At 34.0% G+C, this 27,539-nt stretch overlaps 1 protein-coding gene across 1 annotated transcript in view; it reads left to right on the top strand.

The window, feature by feature from the left end:
• LOC124233810 (low-density lipoprotein receptor-related protein 1B-like) overlaps positions 1–27,539 on the top strand; it is a 792,861-nt gene that overhangs the window by 578,983 nt on the left and 186,339 nt on the right. Inside the window, exons 55-60 of the mRNA XM_046651030.1 lie at positions 10,140–10,328; positions 11,170–11,318; positions 16,528–16,621; positions 20,149–20,265; positions 20,384–20,503; positions 21,953–22,072. Coding sequence (XP_046506986.1) covers positions 10,140–10,328; positions 11,170–11,318; positions 16,528–16,621; positions 20,149–20,265; positions 20,384–20,503; positions 21,953–22,072 — 789 coding nt within the window. The remainder of the gene's footprint in view (positions 1–10,139; positions 10,329–11,169; positions 11,319–16,527; positions 16,622–20,148; positions 20,266–20,383; positions 20,504–21,952; positions 22,073–27,539) is intronic.

Genomic DNA, 27,539 nt, shown 5'->3' with positions numbered 1-27,539 from the left:
AGAAACTGAGAAAATCAGAATTTGAATCCTGATGTCTTTCCAAAGCCTGCTTTCTTTCCATTCTCTACACCGCCTCCTTGTTTTTGAACAGATAATTGATGGAAGATTTGTTGCCTGATTGTTATAGGTTCTAATAGCAACAGTTACTGCATAAATGCACACTTAGACAAGTAAAGGTATATTCATATCTAAATTTCTTCAGATTGATTTAAATAGTGGACATAGATTAATCGCAAAAATATGAGAAACAAACAAAAACTTAAACCATCAGAACATAATTACTGTAAAAGAAAGCATCTATCTTGTTAAATGCAAATATGTTTTGTGTTTGTTTGTTTGGGGGAGTGAAGAGAGCAATAATGTTGCTTGAAATGTATAACCTGCGTTAGTGGGACAGTTTGATGTTACAGTTTGCTGTTTCCAAACTAACTACATCTCCCGCCTGTGGGGAAACTTTTAAATCTTATTTGGAAATTCATGTCACAGAATTTCTGAAATTCGACCACAGTAAAAATCTTTTGTCATTAATTTTATGCATTCCAAAAAGTACAAGCTTCTCTGAATGGAATGTCCATAAAATAGGTTACAAGTATCTCCTGAGAAAAATTTCAGCAATCACTTTGCACATCTACCTTGACTTAGAGATTCCATTTTCCATTTAATGAAAAGAAAATTAAATACCAGAAAATTCTATTTAGGCCACAATTTCATTATGACTGCTTGTATTAAAGTACATAAATTCAGATGTAGTTTTTCTCATTTTCTGTTAGTTGTGCCATTGAACTTGAGATATCTTAGAGGCATAGTTAGTTTCTTGACAAAAAGACTGAAAATACTGTCTGAACAACGATAACAAAAGGTATATTTGACCTTGAGTGTTAAAATTTATTTGTTCTAGTAATTTTTTTCCAGAATATTCTTTGTATCATTGAATGATTTAACCTTGTGTTTAATCATTGGTCATGTACATATTTTATCCAGCACACTGGAAAAGATATACGCTCGTAACTGCTAATTTTTCTGAGGAGTAACCATTGGCTGTGATTCTAAACTATAGTTTATCACTGAACAGTCTTTTATTTTATGGAACAATTGTTTAAAATTTCATGCAATTATGTTGACTACAGCTCTTCATTTGTTTCTGTACTCCTAGACCTGAAGATCCTCAGACTGAAGTGTCAATATTGTAGTCCAACTCTGTTGTTTGTTTATTGCTCTGTGAATCCAGGTTGTGTGATGACAAGGCAATTCTGTGTTTGGATTTAAAAATCCAAATCATAACCCATGCAGTAATTGTCTAATTAATGTTGGAAAAGAAATCCAGATCTCAGCATGCTACTGGTGAAATAGCATAAAATATATTTAAACGGTTTTGTGCTGAGGGGAAAAACACACTGAAAAAGACAAAGGGAGTATTTTGTGCTCGTCTATCCTAAAACTCAATAGCTGTTGTATTGAGTTTTTAGAAAATTTAAATATCCGCTGAAGGCCACCAAATAAAGGGAGGAAAGTTAATAACAACACCCTCCAATTTTACAATATTCTAGAGTGTTGCTTTCTCTCTTTCTTTTTTAAATTGAAGTAAAGTCTTTCTTTCTTGGTAAGATATTGCATTTTAGTACTTTTGAAAAAAAAAATCCCTATCATTCACAGTCCATTACGAACAGTAGACTTCACAGGCTATTTTATGACAACGGTGTTGATGTGCTGCTGTTTACAATACAATAAAAGTTAATGGAAGGGAGCAAAATACAATTCAGTTACAATAGAAATGTTCCTGAACCAGTAAAATAAATTGAAATTAACTGTCATTTCTAAAGAGTCTTAGAATTTCAATGTCAATCATGTCTTTCAGTTTTATTTCTTGAATAGGATATGTTACATTAAATTTTGTATATGTTTAAATAGATTGTTATATTGCAAATGTCACATATGTTTCACATATGTTTTTAAATAGAAAAATTTTGTTTTTCCTTACTATGAGTTTTCACCCACTTTCAACAACCTTACCCATCCAAAATATGACACAGTAGGATATTGGGGATCAGTAGATTTGTCTTTGATTCAGGTTACCCTCTAATTTAGGCAAGTTGCTTTGCAGTGCTATAGTTCTGTGTCCTTATCCATCGAATAGGACTTCTAATCAATCATGATTTTCCAGCACTTCTTGAAAGAATTGGCAGAGGTTGGAACTGGGGCAGAGGAGGACTGTCCTATCAATTTCCTCCCTTACCCCTGCTTTTTCCTGGGACCACCTAGAATACATTTGAAAATGCTTGCAATATGTTACACTCTTCTCTGTTTTTATTCTAGAAGCATGTTTATAATTGTAGGAATGTGGGAAGACCAGACATAAATTCATGTGAATGGCTCTACCTGATGCCTATCCCAAAGGCAAAGTGCTTTTCAAAGGCTTCGGCTTTCTTTAGGACTCTCTGACAAGCACACTCCTAATGCTTATGTATGTGGATTATTGTAACTCTTATGTTTAGTTCTGATGGTCAGCTCTGAAAACACATCTCCAAGTGTCTGTGAAGGTTTTTATCACGAGCAGAAAGGCCCAGAAAGTTTCAAAGCAACAGGAATGTATCTTTACCAAGGGCATGAAGCAGTGTTGCTTTGCTTATTTCAGAGATTGGAGAGCTGTGTCATCATTGAGAGAAAATATTTATAGGCACAGTCTAGTTTTCAAAATTAATGTACTATAATTTTCCTGCTTTACAAACCCTCCCATTTATTAACAGGAATACTCTTTTTAGATGTTAAATATTAAAATGGTCATATTTGACCTTCTATTGTGAATAATTTAAAAATGTGTAGATGAGAAAGGGGAAAGGATTGAATTGCATCAAACTGAATATTCCTGATCTATATAGAGAGCACGTATTATTTGAGGTGACAAAGTGGAGAAGAGGAGGCAAGAAATACTAGAAAAGATTAAACAAATGATGCCTTCAACCTCTTGACAATGGCTTTAATCTAAAGAATGGCTCTAAATAATTTCTATATTTTGCCATCGTACGTTACATTCATTTCAAAAAGTTATACATTTAATTGTCCCAATAAACTACTGCATTATGGAGGGACACATAACTGTTTTTGGGCATTTGATCAGTGTTAGTATTCAAAAGAGGCAGCCTCAAATAATAGACTCCCAGTAGCATCAGCTCATATCTGCTCTGTACTATGACCCATGCTGAATGGAAGAACTTTATTTTTCCTCCTCTTCAAAGTCTCGTTGATGGATAAACTTTTTGAAATATCATGGTATTTTTATGGGAAATAATAAATTTTGGACATTCTATCATAATATTTGAAAATGTTGGCTATCCTTAGCGTTCCTGCCATTTCTTAATGCTTTTATTCATTTTGAACAATGGATTTTGGATCCATTTGCCTGAAGTGTTTTTGAGTACTGAGACCATTAAGCAGAATTGTTACTAAAGAGTAGGCAGGAAAAATGTTCATGGAGGGAAATGTTCAATGCAACATTTTGTAGCCCGTTGTAGAGGGTTCTGAGTAAATAATTACTTTTAAAAAAAAGATTTTTCAAACAGTAACACTGAAGGGTATACATAAGTACTGACAAAGAAGGAACATCCTGGGCCCTAAGGTTACATAAAGCACACTCTTTTTTGACAGGGCGTTTGTAACTAAAGCTACTGGCTCAGCAGTCATTCTCTGGAAATTAGTTTACTGTGGCCATTTTCCCACCCACCCACTCTTCTCCGTTGTTCTGGGTAAACTAGAAACCATTATCCACCCACCCACTGACCACAGTCATGAATCTTCTACTTCCTTTGGCATCTTAAACCACTTTCTTCCATCGTCTACTTGTATGATCTGTCTACCAGCCTACACTCTCTTTGTAGCCTTTGTTTAATCTCACCTCATTTTGTCAATGGTAATTGTTTTTCTTTGTGTCATTTCTTCCTTTCTGTTTTTCATGCTCTACTCCTTTAATTCATGCCCTGCCTTCTCTACCTGTCTTGTTGTACATTATCCTTCTAGAAAGATATCAGGGAAAATTGTTAGTATCAGGGTCTCTCAGAAGAGAGGATTAGTGAGCATCCTGATCCTCCCTTCTGAAAACAGATGTTTTAGTCAGGCTAAATAGTTTGCACCATACTGCCTAGGGGATGGGTGTCATTGATGGCTTTTGATCAGGGAACAGATATGTGAGATGAAAGAAAAATATTGGAAATATTAACTGGAAGGCGTTCTAGTTATCCTGACTCAGTCTTTGTTAAAAGGCTGACTTCTACGGACTGTACCATCCGTGCTCTTTCACTTTCTTGCCTCAAATTGGGTTTAATCCATGGGAAGCATTGGCAGGAGGTTAGATGTGGACAAAGGAAGTAGTCAGAGTGTCTAATCATCCCCTTTTCCTCCCTACCCAATCATAGTGGTTTAGCAGTGGTTGAGTTCCTCTACCAAATGGCCACTGCTCTTCCTGGGTTGCTCTTTTCTCTTTTCTTCAGTTTTCACCAGGTTCTGGTAACAGACCTAAGAGAAAACAAGCCATCATTGGCCCTTTAGCCATGCCCACACCTCTGCAAATAATTAACAGAAAAATAATATGACCACTTGCACATAAGACTGCCTTCTATCAGGTTCTTTTCAGTTATCGTTTAAAACTGTGTTCTCTGTTTACAACAGGAAACTTGACTGATACAAAAGAGATTGGAAAAGGTTAATAACAATGAGAAAAGTTAGAATAGTTCTGCAATATTTCAGAGGTGAGCGAATGTGAAACTTTCCTTTGGGTAATGGCATCAAGAATAAGAAAAACGGGAGAGTCTTAAAATATATTAAAAAGAAAAAGAGAGGATTTAATGTTTTATATTATATGCTGGTTAATTTTAAAGTTGTAGAAGGTTAAGTTTCCCAACCTAGTCAGTCCTAGTTCGAGGGCTGGGTTGACCTTAATGGATCATTCAGGTATTTCCTTCCAAACGATACATAAATTCTTTATAACTAAAGAAAAAAACTCAATACTCAAATTACTCTGTAATCTGGATTCCTTCATAAAAGTAATTGCCAAATTTGGTGTTCCATTCTATGACCTTTGTTTTACTTTTGAAAATATTACTAAAGCCTTTATAGTAATTTTTAAATAATAAATTATAAGGATTGCTGCATATAATGTGATATTTTAAAATAACATTTAGATCCTTAAAGTACATCTGAGAGGAGAAAGAAGGAGAAAATTGAGCATCAATAGTGAAATTTCTCTTTAAGTACTAGCCCAATGGGCAATGTCATGTTGAATCTGCCATTATCCAATGTTATATCCTACCCAAAACACCAACCATGAGAGTTTAACTCAATGAAAGATGAGTACTATGTTATTGGTGCATTTTGTTCTTAAGTCAAAAACTAGATTAATCTTCAATATAAAATTAGAATGGTATTACCCAGGAATATACTTGTTTAGCATGATAAATACTATCTAAAAAATGAATAATCAAGGGCATTGTAATGGAGTATCTCTAGCTGTGAGGCAACAGTTAAGCCAAAATCTTATTCTGGATTTCCACCTTTTCTGTTTACCATAATTACTAGGAACCTTAGCAGGATAGCATCCGACTTCACTAAAAGGGAAAAACTCCACAAAGGAGTATTCCTTTGCTTTTATTTTTTGCAAAATATCAACTCCTTTCTTCTGATAGATACAGTCTATGAAAGAAAAATTAGGAGCCTAGGGCTTGAGTGGAATGCTGGAAACAGTACAATAGATAATGCTGTTACACAGACTAGAGACCTATCTACAGGAAACAGCTTTAAAATAGGTTTTAAATGTATAATAAGTACCTGTTAAACTGCAGCCCACATGACAGGCCTGTTTTTCTCTGTCTTTTTTTGTGTTTCTACTGAATACCTACAAATGAGATTCCTTAAATTTATTTTTCACATTGCTCTTTTAAGTAAGCGAAGGCAGTCTTATGTACAAGTGGTCACATGGTTTTTCCCTTATAAAGGATAGCTATTATCATTTAGAGAAAACATTTACTATTGTTTCCATAAACTCAACAGCATCTCCATATTTAGTAAGAGTTTGTTAAATGTTCCTCTCATACCATCATATTCTTGTTGCTGTTTATATATATATATATAATATATATATTATATATTATATATTTATATAGTATATATGTACTATATATTATATATTATGTAATTATGTTATAACTAATAATTATTATTATACTTATGTAATATATAATAATATATTATGATATATATTTTTAAATAGATCTTTATATATCTGTAATTATATATAACATATATTATGGATATGTAAACACATACCTAATACATGCATGCATGTGTATATATGTATACTTATATATCTGTAAGGTAGAAATAAGTAAATAAAGAGACAACAAATAATGAACAATCTTCTTTTTCTTATTCTGAATCAGGAAAGTTTCTTGTACCAAATATATGATGCTTTGACTGGGAACATCTTGTTTATTCTCAATGCGAGTTGAACTCTTCAAATGTTGATGGCCCAACAAACACAGCATTCATTTATTTATACTTATCATTTAGCAGTTAATATATAGCATTTTTTTCACAGAAGCTTAAGTAGATAGTCAAATAACTCTTGTGAAGAGATTTAGGTCCTAAAGAGGAAATGAGGCATACTGCCAAGTTATGAGCTGAACCCCTAAAAAGGCAATATGTAAAGATTTCGTTTGTTTGTTTTGCTTTCTTTTGTTTGGTGTGATTTTCAACATTGGCTGTGGTATTAAGAGAACTTGTCAACATCTCTTAGAGAGTAGTTTTTTGGAGCCAGTATAGTGTTAGATGTGTGCAACTAAAATTTCTCCTGTTAACTCAAGATGGTATTTTTACTTAGTTTGTTTGGTTTTTCAAGAAGGAATACTCTAGTGGTTGTGTTTGATTCTGTTTGAGAAATAAACATGTTTGTCGAATGAGAAGGCCTGGAGTGGGCTTATAAAGCTATTGGTGATAGTCCTGTTCTTTATTGCCAATATCAAACAAGGAATTGAATGAAACAGACGGTCATTTTGGGCAAATGAACTAATTTTCTTCACTTTGACCTGACATTTCTGCATGCTCTGTACATTCAGCCATGTGCCATCCTTCTTCTGAAATAAGTGTTCATCTCTCTGATCTCCATATGTTTATCTTTTCTGCTAACATAGGGTTTCTCACAGGTGATTCACTACAAGCTTAGATGTAGCAAATTTGTCCAGTACTTAAATTGCCCCAGGTCCGAAAGTCATAAACAGTGTAATTGCTATCAATTAATTAAATAACCTGACTTTCACATGGAGCTTATGAAATTAGTCCCATTGCTTTATATACTCGTATTAGTTTTCTAGGGCTTCCATAACAAAGCACCACAAACTAGAGGTTTAATCAACAGAAATTTATTTTCTCACAGTTCTGGAGGCTAGAAGTCCAAGATCAAGGTGTTGGCAGGTTTGGTTTCTCCTGAGGCCTCTTCCGTTGGCTTTGTAGGTGGCTGTCTTCTTGATGTGTCCTCATGTGACTCTTTCCTGTATGTGCACACCCTTGGTGTCTCTCTTTCTCATAAGGACACCAGTCCTATTGGATTAGGGCCCCAGTCTTTTGACCTCATTTAACCTTAGTTACCTCTTTAAAGGACCTGTCTCCAAATACAGTCATACCGGGGGCTAGGGCTTCAACATGAATTTTGGAGGAATAGAATTCAATCCATAAAGAGAGTGCTAGAAGGTAAAGTGGCAAAGAACTATGGACCCAGAGAATCTGATTTAGATTCAAATACCAGTATCTTCATTTACTAGTTTTTTTGCTCCCTTCTTTGGCCGCGTTTTGCAGATCTTAGCTTTCTCATCTGCAAAGTGAGGTTTACTATCACACAATAGAGTTGTGGTTATGAAATGAAGTAAGGTGTACAAAGTGGAGATCCTACTGCAGGGATTCTGAGCCTCAGAACTTTTGATTCTTGGGCCTGATAATTCTTTGTTGTGGGGCCAGAATTGCCTCCCCAACCCGTTGAGAACCACTGGCCTAGTTCCTTGCACTGAAGTGCTTAATAAGTGTCAGCTGTAGTTACTTATTGACTAGCTAAAAAGACTATTCTACTTTTGAGATGCTAATAGGCAAATTCTTACAAAAACTTCACTAGAAGTTAATTGAATCTCTGGTGGACTGAGTTTTTTTAAGTGATTAATTTTTTGAGTCTGTATTTAATGGTGTAGTTACTTCTTTGCATCTAAGGAAGTCTGAATTGAATGTTTCTGATGCCATCAACTTTTTCTGAAAAATTTTTATTTTATTTTGAAAATTTCCAAACGTGCACATATGTTAAAAGATTGTTATAATGATCACTCATAAGTACAATTCATCCAATTGTTAACATTTTGCCACATTTGTTTTACCTTTCTGGAATGAATTTATACAGCCAAAGGGAAGAAAGGGAATAGTTTGTACAAACAGCTCAGACACAATTCATTCTGGTAAAGTGTCCTTTTCATCTTTCTATCCAATTCCACTTATCATTTTAGTGATGGGCTCCATCTCTACAGACGTACACAGATAATTCAGTTGTGAGTACTTGTATCAAAAGAGTGCACATCTGGATTTTTCTTGATTTTTGCATCCTTCGTATGCATAGTAACTGTTTGGAGATGGATTTCTGGCTAGACGGTACCTTAATAGTAGTCAACTGCTTAAAGGGTCACCTATTTGGAAGAGTCTCATTTTATTTCTCTTATTTCTGTTTTCTCTGAGTCATAGTGAATTCTCTGGTCACATTTGACTCTTTTGAATAAAAATAACAATCAACAGATATAAAATTTCTGCTTCTAGTTTACAATATAAATTTACCCAGCATTTTATTTATTTATTTATTTATTTATTTATTTATTTATTTACTTGAGGAAGATTAGCCCTGAGCTCACATCCATGCCCATCTTCCTCTGCTTTATATTCTGGATGCCTACCACAGCATGGCTTGACAAGAAGTGCCATGTCTGCACCTGGGATTCGAACTGGCGAACCCCGGGCCGCTGAAGCAGAATGTGCGCATCTAACTGCTACACTACCCAGCCGGCCCCATACCCAGAATTTTAAAAATAAGGCTGTAAACTTCCCTAGTAAGAGTGAATCATATTTGAAATTTTGGTAGCTTTCCGGTTATACTAAATGAGGAATACGCCAAACAATTCTCAGTCATTAAAATCTAATTTATAAAAGAGTACATATTGCTGGACTTACAGTACCTTTTTTTCATTAATGAACATTTTCTCAAAATTTCTAAAAGTAGATCAGAAAATTAAAACTGAGAAATAGGCCAGAATGTTTGCACAAATTAGGGAATTTCCATTTTCTTTACTGCTTTTAAAAAAAAAAAAATTGAAGAAAACTCTAGACGGTTTAAAATTATTTGATCCCAAACAACCAAACAAATTTAATGTGTCTTCTTGATAGGACCCTGGAATCTCTTGAATGAAAAATTCACATTTGTGATGCTCAATCTATTATTTGCATTTAAACCCAGTCTTATAATGAAGGTATAATTATAAAACAATTTTAATTTGCAACTAAACAGTTTGATGACTGCTAAATCTGCATAATACATTGTTATCTGTCACACTTATTTTCCTTCATCCCTATCCCAGCTAAAATACTCATAAAATCTCAGTGACTAAAATGGTTTATAGTAGTCTTGCAGTCACTCTATCTCCAGGTAGATAGATATTTCATCCTGAATATTTAATTTAATTAATTTAAAAGAGGGAGAAAGCAGTACAATGACCTGTAGATTTAAGGATTTAAGTTAGGAACAACTGGATGGAATATATATATATATATATATATAACTTTTAAAATGTTGGATGTTATTTGTTTCTGGTAAAGCATCCATTACTCGTGAAAAGGATTGCATTCATTTTCTTCCCAGTGGTTGAACCAAGCTAAATCTGAGCAAAGCAAACTCCTGCGCCAGATTCTGCATTCTCTTAACTGGTAATAAAGAACTTTGCTGGCCTGACAGGTTGTCACAACAATTATTCACATGAGGTTCTGTAGCAGTTGTATCTGTCAGCCCATGTAGTATTGAATATTTTAACTGGCAGTCTTCCAAGACTGAACATTAATCTTACCATCTCCTATTACAGTCCCTAATCAAGACATTCCAGGGGTGATTGCACTAACATTGTTTGAAGACTACATCTACTGGACTGATGGGAAAACCAAGTCACTCAGCCGTGCCCATAAAACCTCGGGAGCAGACAGACTCTCACTGATTAACTCATGGCATGCCATCACAGATATCCAGGTGTATCATTCTTATAGACAACCTGATGGTAATTATTCTTTCCATGATTTCCATAAATGCATCAACATCTTTTAGTAACATTCCATTTTTGTTTCCTCCAAGGTTAAGTGTAATTTTATGTTTGAGAAAGATTACCAGATTTCATTATTTAGCATAATTGTATGGAATGAATTGAGTTGATATCAAGTATTGCTATTAAGGGATATGATTACAAGTTCAATAATAGTACAAAGAATTGTTGGTTTGTTGAAATCATGTTAAGCTGAAATGATAATAAAACATAGTTGGAGAAGTGGAGACTGCATTCTTGAGATTATTTACAAAATAGTTTAGGAGCCTTAGTTTCTGGAATACTGGATGAAAGGAATTATATTTAAGTAGCTCTAGGACTCTAAAAATGAAGACTATATCAAGTTTACTTAAGCATATGTCTATTAGGAATTCTATCAGGCCCTATGGAAGAAATCTTTGATTATTTTGCCTAAAACACATATTTGGTGTAGAAAACAAAGCCATTGCATTCTTAGTTGTAGATCATTGTTTTATTTTACATTTATATTTCTAAACATATGTATGTCTTTATCCAAATGCTTCTGGTCTGTTTATTTTTATGATAGACAATTTTTTCTACAAAGTGCTTGTTTTTATGGAACCACATCTTTAAAATTATTTAATATTAAAATAAATGCCATTGGACAATAAGTAGAATTTGTAGCAAAAGAATATTATGTTTATAATATTGGTGAGTTCTTGATAACAAAGCTGTATTCAAATACAAGTTATGAAGCTTAAATGTCCCATCGGTAATCCCATATTATATTATTGGGCTTGATTATCCTGTTTTGTTGTTATTTCTTTCTCATCTGTAGTCTCCAAACATCTCTGCATGATAAACAATGGAGGCTGCAGTCATCTGTGCCTTTTAGCCCCTGGAAAGACTCACACCTGCGCGTGTCCCACCAACTTCTATCTCGCAGCTGATAACAGGACGTGCCTATCCAACTGCACAGCCAGTCAGGTGAGTAGAGGTCTAGCAATCATTCTACGGGATGTATGGGTGATAAAAGTTTTGCCTGAGTTTTGTTTGTTTACTTAAACCATCTTTGAAACATCAATTTTTTTGTTCGGCATTATATTCGATAATTGTTCCATACGTTGTAGATAGGGTCACAGAGTAAGGGAAAAGCAGTTAGGTGAATATTGTTCAAATGGGAACTTAGGAATTAGGAAGCATAAATAGAGGTGAAAAGCAAAACAAAAACATAAATGAAACCCATTATTGCACAGATCCACACAGAATGATGGTGCAAATCATGAGTGCGCATAGCAGAATCCTCAAAGGAGGTTTGACATATTACAAGATGACAAGGTGATTGAGGCATAGGGTTGAGGCTAAGATATTGGGCTAAGATTAAGGCAGTTTAAACAAACAAAGAAAAAATCTTCCTAGATAATTTGCTCTGTATCACCATCTCCACCTCTCTCTCATTTCTCAGAGCAAGTGATATGGAAAAGATGAATTGGGTGGAAAGTGATTTTCTAGATATGAAAAGTTGTGTGATCTAAACAACTCCCTCTGAAACCTGTTTTTCTTCAAAATGTAATTATTTTTAGTAAAGATAGCCAAGAAATTAAATTTTCTACTTAATGGAAAAGCTAATACTACCTCAACATGCCTCTCAAGTTGTGAGTAGGAGTATCATATATTAAAGCATTGTACAAATGCAAAAGATTGGACCTCTTCCAGAGAGGCAGTATGTGTAATGTTCAAGGACACAGACTCTGAAGCCAGACGGAGTGTGGCCATAACCCTAACTCTGCTTTAAATTGGCAGGATTACCTTGGGTTTGTTACTTAACTTCTTAGAGCCTCAGTTTTCTCATTTTTTAAACGGGGATGATAATATTCCAAGTCATTGTTATGAAGATTACATGAGAAAAGTTCCTACTGCATACTAAGTGTTGTTATTACCCTTGCAACTAGAATATACTTGAGTACGTGTGCAATTAGTGTGAGTTGCCATCAGGAGGTTCTGATGTCCAGTTGAAAGCACAGGTCACTATCTCTGCTTTCTTTACAAAGTGTGTTGTTTTAATTGTAATCCCCTAAGTGTTTGGGTAAACAAACTACATTATTTTTAGAGAACTGGAATGTAAGTCACTATGAGAGATACAGTCAGCTACCTAATTATTCCTAGGGGTAAAATTTAAAGGAGAAATCACATCTTTTAAAAAACATTTTAAAAAATAATTCCTCTTAGTGCTATTTAGTTTAGACGGATTTTCAGCTTAATCTCCAGGTTCCTCTGATATAACCTCTGACGCTTACTCTAGAGCGGTCCGTGAGTCACTCTGTTGAGGCCATAGGTGACAGTAGAGAGTCAATGCCTGCCTAAGCCACTACAGTGTGATGAGGCTCAATAGCCGACTGGAAATAAAGTGAAGCCGAAAGGTGCTAGAAATACAGATGAACATCTCAAACAGCAAGACATAGATAGTAAAACATCAGCTGTATTGTAGTCACAAAAGGAATAAAACATTTTAGGTTATTATATAGGAAAACCTATAATTATGTTTATTCAATGCCAAAAAATCCAATAAATTAAATGAAAAATGAAAATAAACTAGAAAAGTATTTTTCATATAATTAAATTATTTCTCAATTTGCTATCAACGATGACACCACTAAAATATTTACAATTTTCAAATACCTCCAATATGTTTTGCACAAATTTTTTAAATATTCAACAATAGTGAGACAGAACAGAAAAATCAAATTCTGGGTCAGATGTCTTTGTTTGCAGTAATATTTCCTAAAAAAAGAACTACCACTTGATTTGTTTCATCTTTAAGAAAAAAGTTAATGAAGAATAGCTAACAGTCCGTTAGTGGTTGTCTCTGTAAGTCTTATGGTTTATGCAGCCTTTTTACCTCTGATTCTTTTCTGATGTAATGGGAGGAAAAAACTATCTACTGCACACATCTTGGAGAAAAGTCAGTTCATAGAAACACAATTTTTGGTGAGGTAGAAATTGAAAGAGAGGAAATAATCTAGGTATTTCAGAATCATACCATTAAGAATTCTGAGGAAAATTGTTGCATTTTTAATTCATCTTACTAAGTGATTTTGATTTGTTATCATCTAATGATTGCAACCAATGATATATCCCCCCCCCCAAAGTATTGATTTTTAGAAAAATAAAATAGGAAAATCAATAAGAATTCTATTAGGACTGAAAATGAACATATGAAAATCTATATAAAAATCAAAATTAAATCTAATTCTTGTAGCACTAATCACTTCAAATATTAAATTTAAATAAATGTAATTAGGAAATAAAAAGTAATTTAAAAAATGGCTTTATTTATCGTTTAAGTGGATACTTTTCCTGTTTCAACTAAACACTGTAGTGAGATTTGCATTTTATCCTTGTGACCATTTTAGTAGACATGTATTTGGTATTTTCTTTATAGCTTCTACTTGTGGGTGATAATTGCAGTCTGCAATTTATTTTGTGAAGATATTAGTCTTGGAGAACATTTACCATGAAGAATGTTTTATGTTTATATTTAGCATTAATTTTTTTAAAAAGTCACTATATATAAATATGAAAAAATGGAGCTCCGACACAAAATAGAAGAGATTTTCCTCTGAGGGTAATGAATAAAATCTTGATTAACATAAAAAGTAACATAGCAAATATATTTTACCCTAGCTTTCTCTTAACTCAAAACCCTTTTATGTTCTTATTAAAAATGAAATGGCAAGCAAAATCATCATATCATATGTAATTCCAATGGTTGGTGTTTATTTAAATCAGAAATATTTAGTGAATTTAAAAATGTATATTTTAGGTATTTTTCAAATGTTGATTGGGAAGACTTTGAATATACTCAGGAGACCTGAAATCCTCTGACTAATATACTTTGATATACTGTAATGACTTGGAAATGTTTAATGTTCAGGGCAATTGCTTCCAGAGTTAGCCTTATATCCCCAGACAGTCACTATCTATAAATGTAATATTTTTCCTCTGGCAATTTGTGAAAACCACAACAGACATAACCACAGGCTAAGCAAATATGGGAAAATCAGTCAACAGCCAGATCTTCTCTTGGATTCACAGTGCTCTGTTCCCTCCCATATTGCCACTGGGGGAAAAAAATCTACTCTCTTATTTAAAAAATATGTAATTGTACCCTGAATCAAATCCGTGATATCCAGACGGGTTTAGCAAAGGCTAGCACCAAATTCTCTCTTACTTGAAAAAAGGAACAGTATTTTAAATGAACAAAGTTTTAGCTTGCTAATCTATTTTTATTAGAGGAAATTGAACCTAGGCTATATTTTTCTATATTACAAATCTGTCTGGCATGCAACATAAGATAAATGCCACCTTGATCTTTCTTTCAATCACTCGTGTAGGAATTGCAAAAGAAACGTTTCAAAAGGGAAGTAATGAATTTTAGAAAATTATCCATTTTCAATTCCAGATGAATGTTGTAATATATACTTTTCATTGCATTTCTATTAAAATAAAGAAGAAAAAAATTTGATAGTGCTAGAAGAAATTTACTAAACTTTATCTATTACTTAGTTTTAATAGTTTAAAGTGAATCTTTTAATGGCAAATGTTTCAGATACACGTGCTCTCTGTATGGAAAGTAGGATTCTCTTTAGTTTCTTCTCTTTTATGAAGGTAAGCTTAGAACTGAATGTTCTGAAGAAAGGGATTAGTTTTTGGTTTGAGAGCACTAAGGAATAAATTGAGCTTTCTTGGGCTAGTAGTGAAGTTAGCAAGAACAATAATTCAGTGCTCTGGCTCAGGGGATGAAATTTGAGCTCAGATCACCTTCCTTAATAAAAATAACGTGCAATAATAACTTCCTGAAAATTTTCTTCAGCAGCCAGTCACCTGTGTGCTAAATAGCCTATAAGTAAATATTGCCATACAACATTTTCAACTAACTTCTCTGTTGTTCATCCTTACCTTGATGCTTCATTTTAAAAGAGGAGTTAAAAAATTTCTCTTCCGGGTGGCCAGCCAGGTGGCGCAGCAGTGAAGTGAGCACGTTTAGCTTCTCGGTGACCTGGGATTCACTGGCCTGGATCCCGGGTGTGGACATGGCATCACTTGGCATGCCATACTGTGGTAGGCGTCCCACATATAAAGTAGAGGAAGATGGGCATGGATGTTAGCTCAGGACCAGGCTTTCTCAGCAAAAAGAGGAAGATTGTCTGTAGTTAGCTCAGGGTTAATCTTCCTTAAAAAAATTCTCTTCCTATACATAATACAGTTATTATTTTTCTTATTACTGTTTCTTTAACTATTTTAAATGGAAAGGACAATAGACCAAATAAAACACAATAATAAATAATGAATAGTTTTTTGGATAATCTTGAGAACAAGTTTTATTACAGCAGTTTTCTTGTATCTACTTTAAAAAATAGAATAGCAAAACACCTATGGCCGCCTTATTTTTTTTAATTATCACAATTTCTCTTATTTATCCTAAAAGATCATGTGTATTTATTAAGAATTCTAAAACCTGAAAATCACTATATTGATCTCCACTGCTTTAGAATATTCTTAAATTTTTAAGTGGGGCAGATATTCATTGTGGTAAAGGCAGTATATTTAATGTTCAGGAAATCCACAGGTTCATAGCATGACGGAGCTGGAAAGGATCCTCCAGATGGTCTTCAACTCCTCATTTAGTAGCTAAGAAACAGAGACTGAGAGATGTTAATGGAATTTTCCAAGATTCCTAAGAAAATGCAATTCAATTAAGTTAATTCAAATTAACTAAATTAGTTCAACTGAATACGTTTTCCTGATATTCCTGATGATTTTTAACTCTATTCAGTGTTTGGCAAGCTTCTTCTATAGAGGACCAGATAGGAAATATTTTAAACTTGCGGGCCACATGGTCTCTGTAGCGACTATGCAACTGTTGTGGTGGGAAAGCAATCGCATACAATATGTAAATGTATGAGCTTGTGTGTGCTCAGAAAATCTCAGGAGGTTTTCCTGAACAACGTTTTTTTCCTGGTGGATCATTTTGCTGCTTGTTTTGCATTTTTTCTCTATTGTGGAGTGCTGTAAGACCACCATAGTTCACGTTTGCAGCAAGAGAGCAGGCTGGGCTACTCCGCCCCAGTGAGTTTTTAAATATCCACTATATGTGAGTAGGGTTCTTCAACTTTTTTTCCCTTGTTTTTTAAAGTTTCGTTGCAAAACTGATAAATGTATTCCATTCTGGTGGAAATGTGACACTGTGGACGACTGTGGTGATGGATCAGACGAACCTGATGACTGTCGTGAGTACATTGGCTAATATGGGAATTTAGAAGTTAGAACTCCTTAAATCCTAAACCTGGAAAATTGAAGCTGTATCTGAAGTATTACCTTCTGATATTTTTCCAAAATTGAAATAAAAAGGTTTTATATGTCAATTTTCAAAAATACAACAAAAATTGTTGCACTGTCTTGGATATGTCCCTGATAACTGTTACATTTAGAATGGCATCATCAGCAAGTCATGTTAATTTTTTCTCTCCCAAATTTCCTTACATGCAGAATAACTACATTCTTCATGTAATGATCAGTAGAGTAACAATCACCATGATTTTGACTTGATATATCACCAAATTAATAGTGAAAATGGGAAAGTTTTCAGAACAACACTCAACAACTAAAATCTTAACTTTAAGGGATACTATCTTTCACCTTTTCTGTCAGTATTAAAATACTGAAAATTCTTTAAAAGTCAAATTTTTCCTATATAAATCATTAGTTTGCTGTTAGGCAATCTAGTATGCTTTTAGTAGTTACCTTAAAATGGCTACCAATTATGTCTTGACATCTGACTGTCATTGGCATGATTGTGTGCTGCTTTTTTTTTTTTAAGCTATCTTTGGTAACTTTGGTTGTAATGGACAATCAGCAGACTTTTCATTGATAGCCTTTTATAGTTCACTCCCTGGGTCACTGCAATACTGTCCTGTCAAGTTGAAGATGCTTGTAGTCAATCACAATAATCCCTCAACATCTCAGTGGATGGTTGCCATGATTTGGCCTTGACAATTGAGTTCAAGATCCTTAGGTTTGCACTAAAGAAAGACAGCATGCTGTCTTAGTGAAAGCTAGCTACTTTCTGCTGTAGAACTTTCCACCACATAATTACAAAGCTGTTTCAAATTTAGGGTCTCTAGATAGTTACTTAGATGAGCTGTATTCGATTTCTCTGGTCACTACCAAATGTATCAAACATTTGAAGTTGTTTCACTTAATTCATTTATATGTTTGAAAGCGATAAGAATATATTCAATGAGAAGGAAAAAATCATAAAAGTCATTGCTTTTCTAATATTCTTTTTATGTTTCTGAAAGGGTCATTGCTCTTTGATTTTTTTAATACAGTTTTTGTTTACACTATGATAGACAATGCATAAAGAGTAGTATCTGTATGAGATAGGTGTACTGTTACGTCTGAATTATTCTTTTTTCAAGTTATTGAATTAAAAAGAATATCAAGGAGCAAGAAATTATGTTGGTCACCAGTTGAGATTTACTCATTAAAAAAGTTGTTAATTTCCCCACAATAAAGGAAACTTTCCTACGGCATAGTAAATAAAATAAATACAACTTATTTTTGTAATTTATAGAAATAAACAAGAATGAATGTGTTAATTTAATTCTCATATAAGATGACCTCTCTTGCTCAGATTCACTAACGTGTTCTCTGAGGAAATAGTACCGTAATGACCTGCCGACAAAGTCAATAGCACCCAATGCTTTCCCTTCTAAAATATTTGTAGCTCCTGAACTCTAATTTTAATCTTGACCAAAATTTCATGCTGTAATCATACTGATATGAGAAATTAACTACAGATTTATAATAATGAGTTTTTCACATTTACTTTCAGAATGTATAATGAGCAAATATAACTTTAATGTCTTTTGAGGGTAACCAAAGAGGCATCTGCTATCTAAGAGTCTCTGTACGATTCTTATCCTGGTGAAATACCAATACTATGTGCTTTTATTGGTGACATTATCTCTGTGATCTTTTAGTAAATGCTCTTTTACTTGGAGTTGACGGGTTAACAGCATTGAACATCTGTAGGCATGACACTTTATGTTGAGAGTCATAGCGAGGTGGAAAATGATGTACATGCATCTGAGAGTGTTTAGAATTCATTTCTGAGTAGCTACATCGTCAAAATTTGCAGGTGCTAAGAGCCACTGATAATATCTGTAATTTTCTTGATCCGAAGTTCACATACTTCCAAATTTCAGTAATATTATTTACATGAACGTGGTTAAGAGTGATGCATCAAGAATTCTCTGGCATCATATGTTTGTAATTACATTTCCTATGATACTTTAATACACCAAGGATCATTCTAGAGACTCATTTAAAGGTCAGATAGGTTTCCTTGTTATTTCCCAGGCGTGAAACTCCTTTAATAGTTATAACCCTTCTTCTGGGAAGGTCGTTTTGGTAGCAAAGGAGTATTAAAAGAAATCATATAGGAAGCAACAAGAAATAGAGGAAATGCACATGTTTAGAGCATGAGAAAATTAAGTATCACACAGTTTAAACATTTAGTGTGATTAATTAATAAATGTTACAGATTGGGTGTAAATGACTTTCAAAATTTTAGAACTCTCTTCTATGGAAATCAAGCAAGTATCACGAATAATTCTTTTTAATGTTAGGGAAATTTTTAATTAATACTGTAATTATAAAAGCATAATTTATTTCCCAAAGAAGGTTTAAAATAGCATTTATTAATGTTTGATTGACTAATTTGAACTAATGAATAGCATATTATTAATCTCAAAGTCAGTGATTAGTAACATACATTAGGATCGTCAGTCAAAGATAAGTGTTTTATTGCAAGCAACATGGTTTCTGAGAAGACTTCAGAGTCAGATCGAGATTTAAATTCCAAGTCTGGTACTTGGAACTTGTACACACTTGGGTGAATTATTAATATCCCTGAGGGTTAGTTTCCTCACTTCTTAACATTTTTCCTTGTTAAACACTATAAAATGGTCATGGTGATGCCTAGGTGAGAAAGCTATGATGAGATCCAGTTAGTAACTATATGTGAAAGGGCCTAGCCCAGTGCCTGATATAGAGTACCCAGTAGATCTTATGTTATGATTATTATTGTTATTATTATCCCTTATATAAACTCAAAGAATATGGCAACAAATGCATTATCATCTGGGAGTTATTTACTATAATAACATATGTATGGTTTATAAAAGTCTTTACTATTTACAAGATTTTGTCCCCATATGTACTAAGAGGACTATGGGAATGAATATCAATAAATCTAATTTAAAACGTGATAGATATAGGAAGCGTTAGTTTTAACTAGTGCTGGAGAAGATGTATTGAGGGCAGATGTTCCTCTCTAATACATCGCAGGCAGAAAAGTGGTCAAAGAGAAACGATTTTTTTAAATGATATTGGAATAACTTTTAAAAATTACATTAAATTCTACTCTGCCACATAACCTCTCAATATCATTTCTTTGAAATGAGGAGACATTTATGTTTTCAAACATATTTTTAATATTGATATGTTGTTAATACTTTTCTTTTTACTGTTAATTTATGAAATGTAATCTGGAGGCCCTCTGAGTTGCTCATAGCTTAACTGTACATCTGAATCTAGTAGCTATCTAGATGCGAGACATTCACATTGTGCTCTGGGATGTGTTTAATATAATAATATAATAAATATTTTTAAAAGAATGTCAGAAAAGCTCTGTTTAAGAAGTCATGAGCTAAGATTGTCATTCCATGATACTATATGTTTTCTTCCCTAGCTGAATTTAAATGTCAACCAGGTCGATTTCAGTGTGGAACTGGTCTCTGTGCTCTGCCTGCTTTCATTTGTGATGGAGAGAATGACTGTGGAGACAATTCTGATGAACTCAACTGTGGTAGGTGATTAAATTGTTAACTAAGGAACATCAGTCTAATTCTTAGCTGATTATGTCGGCACTGATTTAAATTCAGACACATTTTCAGCACAGATTTGTTGTTCTTTCTGTCTTTTAGACACACATGTCTGCCTCTCAGGTCAGTTCAAGTGTACCAAGAGCCAGAAATGTATTCCGGTAAACCTCAGATGTAACGGACAAGATGACTGTGGGGATGAGGAAGACGAAAGGGACTGTCGTAAGTCACCTTAAGATGTCCTGTCCTGTCGAACTTCTAACTCTCAGCTGAAATTGGTCCAAAAGTTATTATTGTGCACCATGAATTCGTACAGTATAAAAAAATATGACAGCAGTTATGGGCAAATAATTCCAAATGGGTGCCTAATGGGTTGGGTTAGGTTACTTAAGAAATTCCGTGTAAAGAATATAAAGAACATTAAAACATGTGCATTATTTATTTACAAAGCTCACTGTAGATTACAATGAACATGACACAACAGGCATTCATCTACATCATACTTAAGAGAAGCAGCAAAAACTACACTACAAGTGGTTATGGTGTTTTTTAATAAATTGATTTCTTTTGGCCATATTAAGTAGCTATAGATAATTTTCTTCTATTGATTAATCAGTTACTTGAAATCAACCCCTTTTTAATTAGAGATTGCTTTTCCCCATAAAATGCATATTGAATGTATGATAAGAAACACAATCTGGGCAAAATAATCTAACAAAATTACTTATTAAAAAGTGTAAATAAGGCTGTATTCAAAGTATCTTAACAAGCTACTTCAAAGAACAATAGTAAAATATTTTCCCATTCTGTTCATGTCTTTTTTTCATCTTCCACCAAAAATCAAAATACATTAAATGGAAGGCAGAACATATGTCATATACATACACGTGTGCACATAGGTAAGCAGGTACATGCGTGCACACACACAGACACACACACTTACATGCAGGATCTGAGCGATAGAGCGCTTGTCAAATTTTAGGGTTTCAACAGAACTGCTGTCACCATTTCTGTCTTGCTGAAGTTTTATTTTATTCCCCTAAAACTTTTATCAGTAAATAATGTGCAGTCATCCAGCAATTTGATTAAGATGGCGCATTCAGAGCAAAGTCAGTACCAGTTCTTTATGGTTAGCCATTCTAGAAGCTGATCCATTAAACTGACTAGGATTTATGATGCAGTTTACAGTCTGAGTCAGATGTTCACCTCTTCCCTCAAAAAAACTCAACGCAACTAGAGATTTTGATAATTTTATGCTTCTTAATTCCTCGTTCACTAATATTGTCCAATTTCAGTCTTTTTCCATTTATAAAAATGCATGTGTATAAATTCTTAAATTTATTTATCTGGAAAAAATTATTGTGAAAGACCTTCAATTCTCTCTTTTTAAAGTTAGTTTCAAAATATCTAGTCAAGGTGGGCTTGTTTTGAAAACTGATTTTTATCAAATGCATCATTGCAGAAATATGAATTATTTATTTCTGCTAGAAAGGATATTAGGAATATATTACAGATAATTAAAAGTTAAAACTCCTCACTTTCGGAGACTTAGTAATTAAAGATGATACATTTTCAGTTGACTGTGTTAAACATTTGTTTGTCTAATTGCTTTTTAAATAAAATATCTGCTCTTATCCAAAGCTACATTTTAATAGATGTTTTCCTCTTAAGCTGAAAACAGCTGTTCTCCAGACTATTTCCAGTGTAAAACTACCAAACATTGTATTTCCAAGCTGTGGGTTTGTGATGAAGATCCAGACTGTGCAGACGCATCAGATGAGGCCAACTGTGGTGAGTGTTTCGTGACTGTGGCTCTTACCTATTGTGTTTGTGTCGTCATCTGAGATGGCCATAGTGAAATGAATTAGAACACAGTTCTGATGAAACTGAAGTCTCACATGAGAAGGTTTTGTTCACAACAACCTGAGGTTAGCTATTTTATGAAAAGCATGGCGCGGTAAGGCAGAAGAGTAAGTATTGTTTAGTGTAAGTCAAAATTGTTTCTAAAAAGATCAAAAAGGTAGGATAAAGCTATCATCTTATTATGTTAGAGAATGTGCATAGTATTAGCATTGAATGAGTAGAAACAATGAAACTCTTTTCATATTGTTGTAGACTTCATTTTCCTGCTTACATACATATCATTTTACATTCGTTCAGTGATTATTGTTCATTCTTAAACATTATAAATGAAAAAGGAAAAGATAATAAAAGCATCTGGTCTGTTTTAGTGGATGACATAGATCACTTGAGTTAGCATTTGTTTCTGAAACATTAATATTTTCACTTAAAATCAATTATTTTATTTACAATATCTATTCCTTAATTAACATTGCAAATGTTTATATGGAGAACATATTCCTTTTGTTTAATGCATTTGGTTCTATCTTGAAAATATTAACAGCAAGACAAAAATGAGGAGTAGTTGTTATGTGTAATTCATTTTATCAACATTTATTAAACATTAGTTGAGGCTGTTTTGTAGGTGAATACACTGGACTTGGCATCTTTGGGGAAGCAAAAAGGCATTTAATCTAGTAATTGATTAGAAAAGATAAAATGTGCCCAAACTAAAGATCAGACTCCCAGGTTTCACAAACAAAATTATGTTCAATGAATTTGCTAGATTCCACACTGCTGTTAATTAACTCTTCTGGGAGAAATGAAAATAATGAACCTTTAGATTCTCTGAAATTCCATTTATATTGAACAACACTCATGAGCTACATATATAATCACTGGCGATGATGCATCTTTATGTTTTTCCGGCTAGAGTCTTCCATATAACTGTGTCTTCAGAATATTGAACTGGGACAGTAGAGCTTATCACAGTATCATAAAACCACCATTTACCACTTTGTGCAGTTGGTCTTCATAATCAGTTCACAGGGTCTCAAACTACATTCATCACTGACTTGTTCATAATAATTATTAAGGGCTTTTGCAAACTGCTTTTTATTACTGGCTTTGCTCTGTTGTCTTTTGTATTCTTTTGTGTTTTTTGTATTTTGACCCAAAGTAAAGCGCAGTAATGACTTATATTAATTATCTGAAGAATTGCTTGGCTGGAATGTTATTTCTATATTTTGTTCTCCTTCTTCCTCCTCACTTTGATGGGATTTAATGATTTTGGTAGGTTATATTGTTCAAACTGACAATTATCAATTGCCCTAATAGCAATAATGCCTAATTTTTTTTGGTATTTACTATATGGTCCAGGCAGTGTGTTAAAGGCTTACAGTGATTACCTAGCAATCTCTTTGTTATCCTTATTTTATTGCTGTAGGAAATGAGGCCCAAGATGGTCCTGTAACTTGCCCAAAGTCCCACAGCTAGCAGGTGGTGCAACTGGGACTTGAATCATGGTTATTTAACACAAAAGCATCACTCTGTGAATATAGCATGAATCCATCTCATTCTTTCTATATAAAGAAAAAAATTCACATTTTCTCTTATAAAGTTATACAGACTTCTCCTAGCCACAGTTATTGCTGTAAGTTCCAGACCAGTATACAAACACACAGACACAGAAAGAGGGAGGACGGAGCAAGAGGGCTTACCATTTGATTTGCCTTAAACTCCCTATAAAATTTTATTGTGGACAGCTGCTAATTTAATTTAAAGAAACTTCCACATCATATTTTTTTCATATAGCATTTCTCAATTCTTATTTTTAAAGGGGCTAAGAGGCCACCTCTTTCCCCTTTCTTCTGTCTTCAATAAATATATAAATGCCAAATATTTTTGCTAATTCTGTTAACATCCTTGTGGGATAGTTCCTCTTTTGATGCTTTTTTGAGTGAGAAAGAAACATAACACTTCTTAAAGATTAATCCTATCATACCAAGGCCTTAATGTTTGAATCTCAGTTAGTGTTTCTTAGTGGGTGAGAATGGACCTTGCCTAGAATAGGCAATGAGTTAGGCTATTTCCCATGTGGTGTCTCCTCAGGGCCTAGCAGGATGTGGAGTAGACTTGCATTAAGCTGTTGAGTGACTGCCTGTTCTCTGTTGTAAGACATCAATTTGCAAACCATTTTCATTGTAGTCGCCTTAGGTACTTTCTTAGTCCAGTACTAAGTTTAGGGGAGATTCTGTTTGGCTCTTGGAGTTCACCTAGGTCTTACATTTTATTTCTCTGCACCAGTATTTATATTTATCTATAATTCTATATCTAATTAGCTTCTGTCAATTCTAAAGTTCTAGCATTGTGCTTGTTCTATCTTGACATTGCCTAAAGGAAACAATTTTTCTTTTGCTTTTAACTGTGTAAATAAAACCAATGTAGAAGCAAGAAAGAGAGAGAGAGAGAGACACCGTGGAAAAGCCTAACAGAACAGAACACAGTCACTTAACACAAACAAACAAAATACACATGTAAAATAAGGAATTGAAATACCAGTAATGTGTAAATATTTTTTAATTATTTAAGTTTTTATTTACCAAAATACCACATCTATTGAATTCAGCCCAGTGTAATTTTTGAGATCTTATGTGTACTTTCAAATTTAACAACTAATATTCAATATGTCTAAAAATTGTATGCTAATCTAGAATTTAAAGAGGCTTTGAAACCACTTTGAATAGATTAGATTAAATATAGTTTAAGAGCCTTGGTCTAATAATCTAGTCTTGGTGAAACTTTGGATATAAATTTTAAAAATTAAATTAACTACATAATTTCCTATCTTATTGCACCTAGTTTTTGAGGTGGCTAAATTTATGAGTCTGTAAAAGCTACATGTGGAACATTTGGATTTAAATTTATAAGTATTTTAAAGACATCTTTTAGCTCTATTTCTGTGTAAGGATTTAAATCTATGCTACCCTCAAAGTCACAGAAAGATAGTTTTGACTTTGTTTTGTGAGTTGTTAATGGTTATTATAAAATTACTTCTTTTTGCCTGAAGCTGTTTATCCTTTCTTTGTTCTATGCCCAAAGAAAAATAAGCTTTTTAAAATATAGTTATGCACACCTTTATTAGACTATTGATATTGACTACTCTCAGAAGGCTTTTTCATTATTTATTACAATATTGTGCAAACATCAAATTTAGATGCCTGGCCAAAATAAGTAGAGTACCCTGACTGTAGCAGCTCCAGGATTCTCATTCAGAACCTCAGTTTCACACGTTTTTCACCTTCTGTCTGCCGTTTTCTATTTTAGGAATGAAATGCAGCATTAGGGGTCTGACATGATGTGGATCAGGGCTGCCCCAGGTAGAAAAGCCCAAGGTGTCCTGGCCTACATGCTGATCTGTATGACCAGATTCACATCTAAAGTTATACGACCACACAATAACCAGACCCCACCTGCACTGAAACCATTTCATGACTTTTTACATCATCTTTTGTTTGTCTAGTAAAAATAAGTCACGTACCCATGCCTTATAAATTTAGCCCTAACCCTCAATACATTGCAGCAGCTCTTCACTGCCCATGGGTCCTCTCCCCATGCCTACAGCAGCTCTTTACTGCCCATGGGTCCTGTCCCCATGCTATTCCATACTATTCTCTGAATAAAAGAGCACTGCTGCCAGACCTTGAGAGTCCAAGAAATCTTTCTTTTGACTCCTTGACTCACCGAGCCTGCATCATGACAGATCTGTACTAGATTCTTACCTCTGCTTTGTTAATCAGAGTTAAAACTTTTCTATTTGACTCTTATAATATGATATGTCTTTCCCTTATGTTTTCTCTCCCTGGTTTACAGTTTAGACTCTCAGTTCCCTAGATCACTGTGCAACACTCTTTTATCAGTTGTTCTGCCTGGGCTTTTCTGGTCACCTCTGCACTCAAACCCAAACTCTTCAGAATCCGCTGTTCGTTCTGCTGCATCGCTCCTCCCCGTGGTCTCATTTCCTGCTTTCTTCTCTATAGGCCTTCACCTTATCTAGAATCGTGTGTCATCAGAGAGAGTCTTGCTTCCAAGTTGGTTCAGCGTCATTTGCTGCTTCTGAGCAGTCTTGCTTTATAACCTGCTGCTTGGCTAATTATCTTTAATTAATGTGGTAGCTATAGTCACACTGACTAGGGCTTATGAGAGGACCCAAGCTTCCCACCATAACTTTGTACTTTCCACAGTCTGGTCTTTCCAACATGACACTGAACACATTCAAACCAAAAGACAGAACCAGTCAAAGAGTTCTTTTATTTTCCCTTAAATCTGATGAGGAAATTTGAATCAGGTTACTCAATCTTTAAGAATATATGAAACAATTTTTATTTTAAGTTCAAGCAAATTCACAGTAAGTTATAAAATTTTGCAAACGTACAGACTTGTACAGAAAGTTGTACAGTAAGCACCATGTACCATTTAATAGATTTTAACATTTGACCTAAGATTTCTCTTTTAAAGCATCCAAATCCCTACCATAACAACTAAAATCCACTTCTATCCTTCCTGCTTCCTTTCCTCTCCCCTGTCTTGAAGTGATGATGTATCAGTCATATGTATTTTTTTTACTTTTATTATATTAGTATGCATTCATTAATATGTACCAAATTATAGTATTTTAAAAGTTTACATAAACGGTATTATATTTTCTATATTAATTTGAAGCTTAACATTTTCTGGTATTCCAGTGTATTAATATGTATAACACATTCCCATACTGAAGCTTATTTCTATGTATTACAATTATCACACATTCATTGGCAAATATGGCACAAAACCTTTCATAAATCTGCTGTAGACACCACAAGGTCCCTGCTCAGTGCTCTAATTGTCACCTTGCATGAAAGTTTATTCAAAGCACATGTGACAACATCCAGAGGCAGGATTCTGTTAACCCTATAGTCAGTCTCAGCCTAAATTATACTTAGAATGGAGGGCCTGGAATGAGCCTGAAGAGGGAAGCTCTCATACTGATGACTATAACTAAAGTTAAATAATTCATGATATTTAAATTTGGTTATTTTCAAAATTTTATTAACTTAGAATAGCATTCAGCAAATTTTAGTTCCATGATTTCACCATAATCTATGGGGGTCAAATTCTCTGCTCATATATTCTCTGCAGGAAAGGAGGATGTACTAAATTCTTTTTTTTTCTGAGCTAACATCTGTTGCCAATCTTCTTTTATTTTCTTCTTCTTCTCCCCAAAGCCCCCTGGTACATAGTTGTATATTCTAGTTGTGGGTCCTTCTGGCTCTGCTATGTGGGACGCCACCTCAGCATGGCTTGGTCAGCAGTGCTAAGTCTGCACCCAGGATCCAAACTGGCAAACCCTGCGCCACCAAAGTGCAGTGCACGAACT

Source organism: Equus quagga, unplaced genomic scaffold, assembly GCF_021613505.1.
Source record: "Equus quagga isolate Etosha38 unplaced genomic scaffold, UCLA_HA_Equagga_1.0 251_RagTag, whole genome shotgun sequence".
NCBI lineage: Eukaryota > Metazoa > Chordata > Mammalia > Perissodactyla > Equidae > Equus > Equus quagga.
This window is presented reverse-complemented; position numbering and strand designations above follow the sequence as displayed.